Genomic DNA, 15,040 nt, shown 5'->3' with positions numbered 1-15,040 from the left:
GGGACGGGGTTAAGCGAGAGGAGCCGCGGAACGCGGGGAGGCGAGGAGGGGGGGGGGGGGAGCGAGAAGAAGCGCGAGGGGCACGGACGAGCCGCGAGGGGTTCGTCCGTTTCGGCCGAGGACGTCGATAAGCGCGGGTCGCATTGTCCGAGGCGAGGGGGCGGTCACGTGGCCACCCCGAAACGACGCCTTGTCCCGGCCCGACGCCTCGTTTATATTAAACTGCGAGGTTAATGCCGCGGCTTACTCAAATACCAGGGCCAACCCTTTGCCCTGCGATACGCCGATAAGGGTTGCAACAAGACCGGCCCGCAAAACTTCCTTCCTTCCTTCCTTCCTTCCCCTCCTACTGTTTCTATCGTAGTTTTTCCGCTTACTTGTACGGATAATGTTCCTTCTAATGCAAAGGTATTTTGTTTATCCCTTAATTTTCCTTGTTTAATATATTCCTTTTTCTCCTTTTCAGTTTTGAGGTTAGGTTAGGTTAGGTTAGGTTATTAGAGTCTCATCTCTGTTCTTACACAACGATACTCGTCCTCTCCTATTTTCCTTATTCTCTTTTTTTTACAATTAGGTTAGGTTAGGTTAGGTTAGGTTAGGTTATTAGATTATCCTTGTTCTTCCACAACGATACTCCTCCTCTCCTATTTTCTTTGTTCTCTGTGTTCGATATATTCCTTTTTTCCTTTTTGTTTTAGGAGTTAGGTTAGGTTAGGTTAGATTAGGTTAAGTTAAATTATTAGAGTCTCATCCCTGTTCTTCCACAATATTCCTCCTCTCCTATTTTCTTTGTTCTCTGTGTTCGATATATTCCTTTTTCCCTTTGTTTTAGGAATTAGGTTAGGTTAGGTTAGGTTAGGTTAAGTTAAATTATTAGAATCTCATCTCTGTTCTTCCANTATTTTCTTTGTTCTCTGTGTTCGATATATTCCTTTTTTCCTTTTTGTTTTAGGAATTAGGTTAGGTTAGGTTAGGTTAAGTTAAATTATTAGAGTCTCATCTCTGTTCTTCCACAATGATATTCCTCCTCTTCTATTTTCTTTGCGTTTGATATATTCCTTTTTCTCTTTGTTTTAAGAATTAAAACAAAGGTTAGGTTGGGTTAGATTATAGGAGAAGATTTTCCTTTCTCGTTTTCATCGTAGTTTTTCTTCTTACTCGTACGGATAATGTTCCTCCTCGTGCAAAGGTATTTTGTTTATCCCTTAATTTTCTTTGTTTCTTTTAATATATTTCTTTTTCTCCTTTTCAGTTTTGAGGTTAGGTTAGGTTATTAGAGTCTCATCTCTGTTCTTCCACAACGATATTCCTCCTCTCCTATTTTCTTTGCGTTTGATATATTCCTTTTCCTCTTTGTTTTAAGAATTAGGTTAGGTTAGGTTAGATTATAGAAGATCTTTCTTTCTCGTTTCTATCGCAGTTTTTCCTCTTACTTATAATATTTGTGCAAAGATATTTGTATCCTCTCTCAATTTTTCTTCTTCTCTTTGCGTTATATTCTTTTTTCTCTTTTCAGTTTTGAAGTTAGGTTAGGTTAAATTAGATTATTAGAATCTCATCTCTGTTCTTCCACAACGATACTTGTTCTCTCCTATTTTCCTTATTCTCTTTTTTTTAAGAATTAGATTAGGTTAGGTTAGGTTAGATTATTAGAATCTCATCCTTGTTCTTCCACAACGATATTCCTCTCCTATTTTCTTTGTTCTTTTTACGTTCGATATATTCCTTTTGTTTTAAGAATTAAGTAAGGTTAGGTTGGGTTAGGTTATAGGAGAAGATTTTCCTTTCTCGTTTTCATCGTAGTTTTTCCTTTTACTTATACGAATAATGTTTGTCGTGCAAAGATATTTGTATCCTTTCTCAATTTTCCTTGTTTGTTCTCTTTGCGTTTCATATATTCCTTTTTCTCTTTTCAATTTTAAGGTTAGATTAGATTAGTTAGATTTTCCTTGTTCTCTTTGCGTTTATTACATTTCTTTTTCCCTTTTCTCTTTTAAGATTAGGTTAGGTTATATTATTAGAGTCTCATCTCTGTTCTTTCACAAAGATATTCCTTCTCTCCTATTTTCCTTATTCTCTTTACGTTTTTATATTCTTTTTCCTCTGTGTTTTAAGAATTAGGTTAGATTATCAGTATCTCATCTCTGTTCTTCCACAAATATATCCCTTCTCTCAATTTTCCTTTTCCTTCGTTCTCTTCGCGTTCGATATGTTCCTTTCGTTTCAAGTATTAGGAATAGAAGATACGAATTATCGAATCGAAAGTGGGATAAATTCCCCCCACCCCTCTTCCCCCTTGTATACCTTAAATACGATTTCCAGAAATACCGAGTCCCCTAGAACAAGCCCTAAGAAACAAAGGTGGGGAAAAAAAACGTGTAAAAAGAAGGGGAGGAAGAGAAAAAGAGAGAGAGAAAAAAAACCACGTGGTACGCGATTCACGGTGGTGGAAGAAAACGAGATTCGAAAGAGAGGCAAGGTCCCGCGAGCGAGATCCGGTTTCGATGAACGGCGAGCGGAACGCCAGAGAGGGGCAGATAATAAAAGGAAAATGGGTAGGTAACGCTGAAAGTCAAGGGTTGGGGGGAAGGGACGCGACCCCGACTCGGCTCAACACCGGCCAACAATGCGCCCGATAGAGAAGCGGCGGCCGCGAGCCGTGGTCCCGGTTACGCAGATAACGCGCCCTCCGTCGTCTCCCCCTTCCCCTTCCCTCGTCCCTTCCTTTTCCCTCCCCTCGTCTTTTCACACGTTCACATCGGCATTAATTCCAATTTTTCGCCCCCCCCCTCCCCCCCCCCTCCCTGATGAACTCTCTCACTCGTCCATTAGACGATCCTTGATCATAACTTTCTCCTTATTTGTCGTTATTTCCAAACAATTTTTCGACACACGATCGATTTTCGTGGGAACCGATCGCACTGGATCGAAGATTATTTCGAGCTATGCATTGATATGAAGGAGAGAGAGAGAGAGAGAGAGAGAGAGAGAGAGAGAGAGAGAGAGAGAGAGAGAGAAGCGGGTCAATCTTTGTTTCTCCAGAGATAATGCAATAATAATAATAATAATAATTACTGCGTTCACTGTTGGAACAATAACAATAATAACGGAAGAGTAGTTAATAACTTGAATATATTCAAAATCGTAGAAATTATTTGTATTACTCGTGTATTACTCGGGGTTCTTTATCTCAACGAGAAAATTTTTATATCGTTATATTATATATATACGTTAGAATTTTCTGCCTGATTTACGCTGATCGAGATTTAGAACGTAGTATTGATATACGTGATCGAATTATATCGATCGTTCGACCAATCAAACTAGTAAGAGAAATTTTTTCTATGACGTCGATTAAAAAAATGGAGCGTCGTGTTCTCCTCTATCTCCGTCGTTCCATCGATATCCTCGAATCGCGGAAGCGACCTATCCAACGGTTCTCTCCTCCTTTAGATAGACGCTGATTAGACCTGTAGACCTCGTATTCCCCTCTTTCTCTCTCTCTCTCTCTCTGTCTTTCTCTTTCTCCCTATTCGAGCGCGTCGATAAATTATCCGAGGTTAACAGGTGAGCGCGAACGACAGACGGCGTTAATAACGACACCGATAAACGCGTCAATAATACGCGAGCAGGCAACGTATTAAACGATCGCCAACTCTCCTCGAACGCGACACGCGACGCGTCCGACGGAGAATATTTCCCTTTTGGATTTGGGTTAACCTCCCCCTCCTCCCCCCTCCACCTTCTCTGCGCTCTTCTTCGTAACGGCCTACCTACATTCCTACCTTAACGCTACACGCTCGCCGTCTCGATTTTACGTTTTTCCAGCCTCCAATGATCGATCGAGGAATTAGGCCCGTTGACTACTCGAAATCCGGTTACCGATAGAGCAGTAGCATAGAAGAACTCGGCGCATGTCGGGTTACGTCGAGCCACGATTACTTCTCAATACTTTCTCCTCGCCGCGCCGTGTCCCCGTTTCGCGATGCTCTTTAGAGGCTACTCCTGTGCTCGCTACTACTGCTCTACGCGAAATTTCTCGACGACGAGATCGAGATGGACTTTTTTTTCCCCTTTACATCGACTTCTTGCTGGATACATTTTACGTTCGAGTAATTGGAAATCCAGAGAAGTACTATATATATATATATAGAGAGAGAGAGAGAGAGAGAGAATATTTAAATCTATTGCAAATTTAAAAACTACGATATCCATTAGACGGATGGAATGGATGGATGGAAAAGCTGAATGCGTCGCTTTCCACGTGGATTTCTCTGCGTGGTTGAGTTGAGAAGGGAAGGAAAGAGAGTTATATACGCATGGTCAATTACTTGGTTAATAGGGAGCAAGGTAGTCGTCGGCGAAAAGCATGCGAGTAGGTTGTGCTCTCCCTCCGTCGAGGCAAAGGGAATTGCATCGCATGCCGCATAATCGTGGGAGTGTTTCCCATCGAGGTACACGTATATATATATACAACTCACCGTCGTAATGCCTTGCCGCATAAATACATCCGCGGCGTGGATTTGCAACGCTCTATGGCTCTATGGGCCTCGAACGAGAAACAGAGGGCCTCGCGATCGTGCCGAAATATCGGACGATTCTAACGGTAATTACGATGTCGTCGCGTTATCGTTCTCGTGCTCGATCGATCGGAGAACGACGCGTCAAGGGGAAGGGGAGATCGAGAAAAACGACGACGAAATTATTTTTTTTCCCCGCTTTTGAGATTTAATTTCTAGATAGTTTTTTTGTTTTGTATCGTTTCGTATATAACATAAGAGTAATATATATAGGACAAATTAATTAAAATTATGTAATGTAAGCGTACGAGTATATAGGAAAAATATATAGGATATATAAAATAGGAAAAATCAACGTTGCATTTAGTTAATATATAAAATAGAAAAAGAATTGAATTCTTAAGAAGCATAGTGGTTCGAATGGGAGCTAATTGGACGAAATTATTTTTTTCCCCCCCGTTTTTGGAATCGTACCGGTTTTTATTATAATTTATCGTTTCGTTAAAAGAACACGAGTAAATATATATAGGAAAAATTAATGTTGCATATCGATATTTGCGATTCGAATTCATAAGTAATGCAAAATATCTTGGATGTAACTTCGAATTTGATAAACGATAAACTGGACCTCGAGAATCGTATATCAAGAGATATCCCCGTCAATCCTATCCTATAATAGATATTTTTAAAGGTGATCTAAACGATGACAATTCAACGAAATAACGATAGAAACGTTATATTATAATATAAGACAGTTTAAAATTAATCCATAAATACGAATGACTAGATTAAAGAATCCGGGAGCAAATTTTTTTAATTTCAATACAAAAGTTTCTCAAAATTTTTCGAATCGAAAAAGAAAAAAGTTTCTACATTTTCGACATTTCTCATTTCTCATTGCGCGAAATGACGGGTTAAAAATCATTCGAAATAATTACTCAACTTCGAGTTTAATCGACAAAAAAACTTATCGATAATTCGAATCGAAACTCGACCCGACCCCTTTCAAAATTCAAAATCTCAATTCGAGTACAATCGAAACGATCCTTTTTCCCCCTTTTTTTTCTCTCTCTCTCTCTCTCCCGCACACGTTCGAAAATGAATTTATCCCGCCCAGTGAGACGCGTCCGAGCGTCACCGAGTATATATGCACTCGGGAGAAAGCCGAAGCGCGCTCGATCTCTAACCCGCGATGCTTGGACGCGCTTCGTGCCCCCGTTCTCCACCGTTTCATCCCAACAATTAGACGCGTCTAAAAACCGAGATGAATCTCTCTCGTCGATCGATATACACGATATATTCCTTTCAAATTTCTTCCTTTCCTTTCCACAGAGGGACACTTTTTTCGCGCCAAAAAGAGGTCGGGCGACCAAGAAAAAAGAGAGAGAGAGAGAGAAAGAGAGAAAGAAGAGGGGGAAGCTAGGATTACCGCAAGGCGAGTAAGGCCTCCCTCTCCAAGCGTAGGACGAAAATAAATTATCCCTGCGTATCTACGCGCATCCAACCACCCCCCCCACCCCCCTCTTCTTCTCGATATCCACGCGATCGAGAATTCAGAGATCGGACGAGCGTTACACGGATCCGTTCGAGGGATAACGATAAGATTCACGGAAGGAAGGGAGAGGAACGATTGGAGAGCGACAGGTGTTTCGTGAAAACGTTCGATCGGTGGGATCAGAAGGGGGAGCGATTCATTGTCTTCGATGACGATCGGCGAATCCCCTCGTGTCTCCTCGTTTGCAGAGAGGATGACAGCCCCCCTCCTCCGTCGATAACATATCTCTTTCTCTCTCTCTCTCTCTCTCTCTCTCTCGATCAGACGAAGCAACGGGAAAGCGAGGAGATTCAGGCGGACTTCTCTTCCGGCGGGCCCCCTTTCTCCGTCGAACCCGCCATTTACGGAAACCTCTATCCGGACGTTTCCTCCTCCCCCATTATTCCCCCCTCCCTCCCGTCTTCACTATTATCATTACACTTGAAACTTTCCCACCCAAATGGAATGGAAAAATGTATAAATTTGGGGAAGGCGACATCCCTATATATTTCTGATAGAAGAAGAAAGAAAGAAAGAAAGAAAGAAGAGAAAGAAGAGAAAGGGGAAAGGGGTCTGACCTGTGGTGAAGAGGACGATGGCCTTGAGGCAGCTGTACTCGGCGGAGTCTACGTGGAGGGCCTTCAGCTTCTCGACTTGCTCCTGAAAGATCCTGATGTGGTCCATGAAGGCGACGACGCGGTCCGCGGCCATCGGGGACGCGTGGAGGCCCGCCGCGGCGAGGAGGGGCGCCACGTGGAGCGGCATCGAGCACTGGCTCGCGTTCAGCACGAACAGCTCGCTCCACACTAGCCTGAGGAGGGCTACCTGGTCGGTGACCTGGAGGTCGGGGAAGAACGGGATGTTCCTTGCCCACTCGACCGCCGAGAATAGGAGGCGGGCGGCCAGCTCGCATATGTTGTCGATCCCCATGATGTTGTTGGGCTGCATGCACTGGCCGTAGCGCGAGGTCGGGTACGGTTCCGCCCTGAGGAGGAGGCTTATGTACGAGGACAGGTACGAGTGGCCGTTGAGGCTCGCGCACGCCACGGCGTCCCCGTTCGTCAGGGCGAACTGGCCCGGCAAACCTGGTAGCGACGGCTGCGACGGCGGCACTCGTCCCCTTTGCACCGCTGCAACACACCAAAATTCGTTCTCTTAATTATTCGTTCGCACCTTTCTCTCGAGTCTTTCTCTCTTTTTTTCGTCTTTTTAATTATTATANTTAATTATTATACCTTTTTCTCTTTTTTTTTTGTTTTTTTAATTATTCGTTTATATCTTTTTAATTATTTCTTTTCTTTTTTTAATTATTTCCTTTCTTTTTTTAATTATTCGAAAGATCGTGGGAATCTGGGATTTTTTCGTTTTTTTAATTATCATATCTTTTTCTCTTTTTTTTTTTCGTTTTCCATTCGAGAGATCGCGGGAATTTGGGATTTTTTCGTTTTTTTAATTATTATACCTTTTTCTCTTTTTTTTTTGTTTTTTTAATTATTCGTTTATATCTTTTTAATTATTTCTTTTCTTTTTTTAATTATTCGTTAATTATTCGAGAAATCGTGGGAATTTGGGATTTTTTCGTCTTTTTTAATTATTCGTTTATATCTTTTTAATTATTTCTTTCCTTTTTTTAATTATTCGTATTTATATCTTTCTCGAGTCTTTTTCTCTTTTTTTCGCTTTTGTTTCGCGAGAAGAGATAGGAGAGGGGGGAGAGGGAGAGGTTGTCTCGGGCTCCCTTCGGTTGTTCTTCTTCGGGGCCAGGGCTCGACACCCCGCTGGGCAGCGCTTGAATTCCAACATCCTCTCTCTCGAGACATCGTGTATCCTTCCTCCCTCTTTATATAGAATAGCGAAATTCGGGATTCGGATTTTCTAAGTCCTTTGGATAAGTTTACTCTACTCGGGGAGGGAAAAGATCGGTATTGGAGAATTAGTAATGATCGTGGAATTAAAAAGGGAAAAATTGTATTGTATTGGAGAGAGATTATGGAAATGGGGATTTTGGGAGTTGAAAATGGCAAAATTTCACGTTTCTTTCTTTCTTTTAATTATTCGAAAGCAAAAAATCGCTATTCCAGAGAATTTGGATTTATTAGAGAATTATTAATTAAAAAGGGAATTAAAAAGGGGGAAATTGTTATTGGAGAGAGATTATAGGGATTTGGGAGTTGAAAATGGCAAGATTTCACATTTGTTTCTTTCTTTCTATTCTATTCGAAATTCTATTCTACTCGAAGAGAAAAAATCGCTATTCGAGGGATCGTGGAAATGGGAATTTGGAATTTAAGAATAGGAAAATTTAGACTTCAGATTTCCTCCTTCGCTTCCTTTTCACATTGGAAAATTATTAACATGAAATTAAAAGGAAAAGATCGTTAATCGAGAGATCGGAATTTGGATTTATTCAAAAATTAATTCGTGAAATTAAAAGGAAAAAATCGTTATTCGAAAGATGGTGGAAATGAGAATTTAAAATTTAAGAAAAGTTCACATTTCCTTTTACTCGAAGAGAAATAAACGCTATTTCAGAGATCGTGGAATTTGGATTTATTGGAGAATTACTAATTCGTGAAATTAAAATAAAAAAAATTGTTATTTGAGAGATTATGGAAATGGAAATTTAGGAATTGAAAATGGCAAAATTTCACATTTCCTTCTTCCTTTCGTTAATTCTATTCTACTCGAAGAAAAAAAATCGTATTCGAGATCGTGGAAATAAAAATTTAGAATTCAGATTTTTCTCCTTCGCTTTCTTCTTATATTGGAAAATTATTAATTTGAAATTAAAAAAGTCATTATTCGAGAGATCGTGGAATTTGGATTTATTGAAGAATTACTAATTCGCGAAATTAAAAAAAAAAAATCGCTATTCAAGGGATCATGGAAATTTGGAATTCAGAATTCAAATTTTCATTCTTTTCTTTTTACATTGAAAAATTATGAATTCGTGAGATTGGGATATAAGAGCACATCACTCGAACAGAAAAAATCGCCATTCGAGAGATCGTGGAAATGGGAATTCGGGATTTGAAAATGGCAAAATTTCACATTTCCTCCTTCCTTTCGTTAATTCTATTCTATTCTGTTCTATTCCATTCGAAAGGAAAAAAGCGCTATTCAAGAAATCGTGGAAATGAGAATTTGAAATTCAGATTTTCTCCTTCGTTTCCTTCTTATATTGAAAAATTACTAATTCGTGAAATTAAAAGGAAAAAATCGTTATTCGAAAGATGGTGGAAATAAGAATTTGAAATTTAAGAAAATTTCACATTTCCTTCTACTCGAAGAGAAAAAATCGCTATTCGAGAGATCGTGGAATTTAAATTTCCTCCTTCGCTTCCTTTTTTACATTGGAAAATTACTAACTCGTGATACAATTGTCATACAATACCGTATTGTTCGAAAGGAAAAAATCGTTATTCAAGAAATCGTGAAAATTTTGGAATTTAAAAATAGCGAAATTTATACTTCACGTTTCCTCCTTCGCTCCCTTTTCCCCTTTTACAAAATTACTAACTCATATATACATATAATAGCACATTGCTCGAAGGGGAAAAAATCGTTCGAGGAAATGGGAATTCGAAATTTAAAAATAGAAAAATATACACTTTACATCCCCTTCCATTGGCTTCCTTTCGCCAACTCGTGAGACATTCATTTATATTCGTATACTTCATCTATTACTCTTACTCTTACGAACGGGGAAAAAAAATCGTGATTCGAGATGGTGGAAATTATTCGAAGTATTAAAAATGATCGGCATCGATCTCTCGATCGAACGAGGTTTCCCTTGCGATCGAGCGAGAGACTCTGTTATTTGGTTGGGTCGCCGGTGTAGGAGCGCGGGATACCGTTACCGTGGCCGGCCCGAACACGGATACTCGTTTCGTGGCTCGTTCGAGCGGAAAATAATCCGCTCGTGGAAATTCGTAGCCGGATAATCGGACGAGAGAAACGGTTTTACTCTCGAAACATACGTGAGGGAGGAGGAGTTTGAATTTCGCGCGTTTTCTATCCGTTGTAACGGTGAAAATAGAAAAGCGAAAGAAAGAAAAGCAGAGAGAAAGAGAGAGAAGAAAAAATTCGCATTAAGAACGGAGGAGTTTGAATTTCGCGCGTTTTCTATCCGTTGTAACGGTGGAAATAGAAAAGCGAAGGAAAAAAAAGCAGAGAGAAAGAGAGAGAAGAAAAAATTCGCATTAACAACGGAGGAGTTTGAATTTCGCGCGTTTTCTATCCGTTGTAACGGTGAAAATAGAAAAGCGAAGGAAAGAAAAGCAGAGAAAAAGAAAGAGAAGAAAAAATTTGCATTAAGAACGGAGGAGTTTGAATTTCGCGCGTTTTCTATCCGTTGTAACGGTGAAAATAGAAAAGCGAAGGAAAGAAAAGAGAGAGAGAGAGAAGAAAAAATTCGCATTAAGAACATTCGTGCCCGTAAAAAAGATTCGAGGTTCGATATAAAACAAAATATTTGTTTAAACTATTCGCGAATTCGCGTATTGAGCGGAGAGAGTGAGAAACGTGGAATCGAGGAATTCCCTGTCCGTTCCCGCGCATATGGATACGTAATAAATTTATAAATGAATGTATTTTAATTTTATTCGCGTATAACGTTCGTAAAAGGCCTAGCTTTTGTCCGCGCCTCGAGGATTACGACTCAGAGCGAATGCGTGCGTATAAGCGAGGAGAATGAATTCAATATTTGCCTACAATTTTGTAACAACCATTTATTTACAACCCTGCGCAATATTTTTCCTTCCACTCTTTCGATTATTGTAGATTAAACCCCCCTTCCCCCTCCTCCCTTAATAGATTTCTCACGTTACACGTATCGCTCGAAGCTTTCGGAAAAAACACTTGGAGGAAGAAATATATATATATATATATATATATATAACGATTTTTTCCTTTTAATCTCAAAAGTTTTAAAAAAAAAACACTTTATTTGGAAGAAGAAATATTTGTATATTTATATATATAACGATTTTTTCCTTTTGATTTCACGAATTAGTAATTTTCCAATGTGAAAAGAATATATATATATATACATATTTTCTCTCGTTCGAGGAGAGGAAAATTACCGAAAAGAAGAGGAGAGAGAAAAAACGCGACGCGAGCGCAACGACGACGACAATAACAACAAAGTCTAATTCGACTCGACTAACGACAACGTCCCCCCCTCCTCTCCTCGTGACTTCTGTTGTCGAAGGAAGGAAGGAGGGAAGGGGGCGGAGAGGGAGGTCGAAGGTCGGCCGATAACCGTCGGTCCGCCATTAATCGTTATCGGCCGCTTGCTTACTTATTTTTTGTCCCGAAAAATGGGGCGAGGGAGAGGGGGAAGGGAGGGAGGGAGGCCGGTTCACGGTTATCGCGGGACGGTCGCCGCGAATCGGCGCGAAAACACACTCTCTCGTGAAGAAACTCTCGGGAAGAACTCGAGACTCGGGGCGAGAAAAAAAAAAAAAAGAAAAAAAAAGCGTGTCTCGACAAGCGTACATTACAAACGCGATAAACGGTTTATCTTCGACGCCGGCGTGTCAAAGTCCAGAAGAATTCTTTTTCCATATTCCCCGGAATATTCCTTCTCCTTCTCCTCCTTCAAATTTTCTATCCTCGAAATCTCGAAGAGGAGGAGAAAGAAGATGATTTTCGCGAGTGGAAATTCATTCTTGCGCGATCCCTGCGAGAGGATATTGTTGACATGGAGGGGGAAGGCATAGAGAAATCGTCGGACGTGGATAGATGATGGCGACGCGGTGAGGGAACGAAGCGGTCAAGCGATCGAGGGAGGGGAGGGGAAGGAGGAGAAGGAGAAAGACTCTCCCCGCTCCCCACTCCACTCCGCGGAGAGAAATAGTCCCTCGCGACGACTACACGGAACGTCGAAATAATTGCTCGATCGATCGATCCGCGAAATATAAATATAAACTTGGTTGGAAAATCGTTTCGGTTGGGTGGAGGGGAAGAAGGGGAGAGGATCCGATCGGGAAGAGGATAGGTAGATTGGAAGGATTATTCGGAGGAATTCCATTGCAAAAATTTCACGGTGTATCGGGAGGAGTTAAAGTTCAATAGGCGGATCCGACCCGCGCGCGGGCTCTCGTCACGCTCGAACGGTCGCGCGCTCGTCAATTTCGACGAACGAACCGTGAACATGCAGATTTCCAACACGCTCGATTCCACCGTGTATTTTTCTTTTTTTTTTTTTTTTTTTTTTTTCGAACCTGGATTTATTTTCACGCCGAGCCAAACCGAGTAATAACCGAAGAGGAGGGGGGGGAATTGAAATAAATAAATATTATTCCCTGAATAAGTGGAGAGGTGCAAAGGAGTATGTAAAATGTTTCGAGAAATAAAATGAAATATAATATATGAATAATATATATTATTTTTAATATAATTTTAATCGAAAGATATATATTTTGAATTATAATTTATAGTTAAAAGAATAAATTACCTTAGGGATAACAGCGTAATATCTTTTTGATAGATCGAATCGATGATTGTGACTCGGTTGAACTAAGATTTAAAATTAAATGCAATAGTTTAAATTTTTTAAAAAGAGTCTGTTCGACTCTTAAAATTTTACATGATTTCAAATCGACGTAAGTCGGATCGGTTTCCATCTATAATAAAAATTAAATTAATCGAAAGGACTTTAATTTATAAATTATTTATAAAAAGAAATACTTAATAATTTATTATTTCAGCACAATAGTGCATTAAATTTAGAATTTAATTATATTAATAAATTGATTAATAAATAATAATTTCTATTATAATTAATTTAATTAATTTTAATTAGTGTAGCATTTTTAACTTTATTATTATCGAGTGTAATAATCGAATTCACGAAGAGGGGAGAAAATTGAAATAAATAAATATTATTTCCTGAATAAGTGGAGGTGTAAAGGGTATGTAAAATGTTTCGAGAAATAATGTAAAATATAATATATAAATAATATAAATAAAGTAAAAGGGGGGGAGGGGGGGAGGAGTCGAGGCGAGCGATTCGAACGAGTCGAAATCGGCACTCGCGATTTTCCCGCCGACCACGGCGACGACGGCGACGACGACCTACATGAACATCAGGCACGAGGTCATTGGGTCGTCGATTACGACATATCTCGTATCTCGCCGTAACTCGTAAACTCGTACGTGCCGCTTGGAGACCAACTTTCTTCCGCGTTCTCTTCAAACTTTGTTCCATCCCCTCAAAAATTTTCAATTTTTCCCTTATCCCTTGGAAAATCGAAATAACCGATGCTCTTGTTCCGTTGGAAATTAAAAGAGAGAGAATTTCGAAAATTCAGAATTTGCAAATTTTATTTATCGAGGTAAAAATACGAAATATATATATATATATATTTTTGAAATTCTCTTAAAAGCCGTCCAGTGGCTTTTACTTTCGAAAAACTCTCGAAAAATGAACTCTGAAAGAGAGTTTTCTTTCTTTCTTTCGAAAGTTCGAATTTATGTTAATTTTGGAGAACGATTCTCGAAAGTCGCGCTCTCGAAAGGATAAAATCAATGAAAATCGAAAAATTCTACATAACGATTTCTATGTAATCCAAAAGGGATGGAAGGGTTTGGATTGGATTGGGAACGTTCCGTTCTACGTCTCGACCAAGATCGAGCGGAACAAGATCCATTAACGTTTGCAAGATAATTACTCCAAATAGAGATTATACAGGCCGGTACTAATTCTCCTCCGTGCGGCCTCCGACGATAAATAAACACCTACGTAAAACCCTGCGGCGGCCTCGCGGCCAAACGGCCTAATGATGGGAAGGGAGCTTCTTACCCATCCTCCTCTTTTTTCCCCCATCTTCCAATCCATCTTTTTTCCCCTTTTCTTTCTTTCTTACCTTGCCAACATTTCAGTTTTTCAACCGTCCATATTGAACGAAACTTTCTTTCCACCGTTAATAAGTTCTAATCGTGAATAGGACGAATTTAAAATTGTAATCGTGGAGAGTAGTTCGAAAAAAAGCATGTAAAAGCATGTATAATACCGATGCGTAATTGCGAATGATAAAAATACGATAAGGTAATGGAAAGTAATTAGGAATGGAAAGGAGAGAAAGAGAGAAAAATCGAGGAACAAAAATTATTAATCGAAAAAATACTTCAACTTTTTGCTATTCGCGAGTATCGAATTACATAATTTTGCGTATAAATTATTTCGATTCCCTGAGAAAAATGGGAAACGAAAAATTGGAGAGGAAGAAAGGAGAGAAGAAAGGAGAAAGCACGCAGGATCGGCGGAGAGGAGGGGTGGTGGTATCGCGTGGCCGATGCAGCATCGCGTGGAGTGATTTTTACACGGCTAATAAGCGGGTGCTCGTCCCCGCAGGCAACAGTTCCGGCTCGAAGGTGGCAAGGCAAAGAGTAGGCGGGCAGCGAGAGAAGTGCCGCGAGTCGATGCTATTAAGATTTCCGTATCGTCGTCCCGTTACCGGCCAACATACGTGCACACGTTCACGCTCCGGACCAGAATTGGCCATCAACCCGTTGGAAAGTAGTTAAAAATTTCGAAGAGAACTCATTCGAAGCGAATAACGTTTATTCGCGATTGTTGTTACGTTTCGAGCGATAAATTATCGAAGTAACTATTTGATTTCGATCGTGCACGTTCCTCTTCGCTTTCACCTTCTTTTCTCTCTCTCTTCTCGTTCGAAGAATATTTCGTTCCGCGAATATATTCTTTATCGACGATTCGAACCTAATTCCACCGAATTTTACTCTGTTCCGATTCACGCTATTTTCGCGGATATTACACGCGGCGCACCATCCTTCGAAAACTTGTTTTTTGTTCTAAAAAAAAAGAAAAAACTATCCCATTAAACGGCGGCCACGTAGACGTGGTACTCTCTTCGTGGGAGGATACGTGCGAGTCGCGAAACCGGCGAGAGGAACGAATCCTCGCTATATAGAAGGGGGACGAGACGGGACGAGACGGAAAGGAACGGAACGGAACGGA

At 40.2% G+C, this 15,040-nt stretch overlaps 1 protein-coding gene across 1 annotated transcript in view; it reads right to left on the bottom strand.

The window, feature by feature from the left end:
• LOC122718743 (nuclear receptor subfamily 2 group F member 1-A) overlaps window positions 1-15,040 on the bottom strand; it is a 72,804-nt gene that overhangs the window by 33,645 nt on the left and 24,119 nt on the right. The window contains exon 3 of the mRNA XM_043944043.1: window positions 6,633-7,184. Within this exon, the coding sequence (XP_043799978.1) occupies window positions 6,633-7,184 (552 nt within the window). The remainder of the gene's footprint in view (window positions 1-6,632; window positions 7,185-15,040) is intronic.

Source organism: Apis laboriosa, unplaced genomic scaffold, assembly GCF_014066325.1.
Source record: "Apis laboriosa isolate Shangri-la unplaced genomic scaffold, ASM1406632v1 scaffold68_cov148, whole genome shotgun sequence".
In the NCBI taxonomy this organism is placed as follows: domain Eukaryota; kingdom Metazoa; phylum Arthropoda; class Insecta; order Hymenoptera; family Apidae; genus Apis; species Apis laboriosa.
This window is presented reverse-complemented; position numbering and strand designations above follow the sequence as displayed.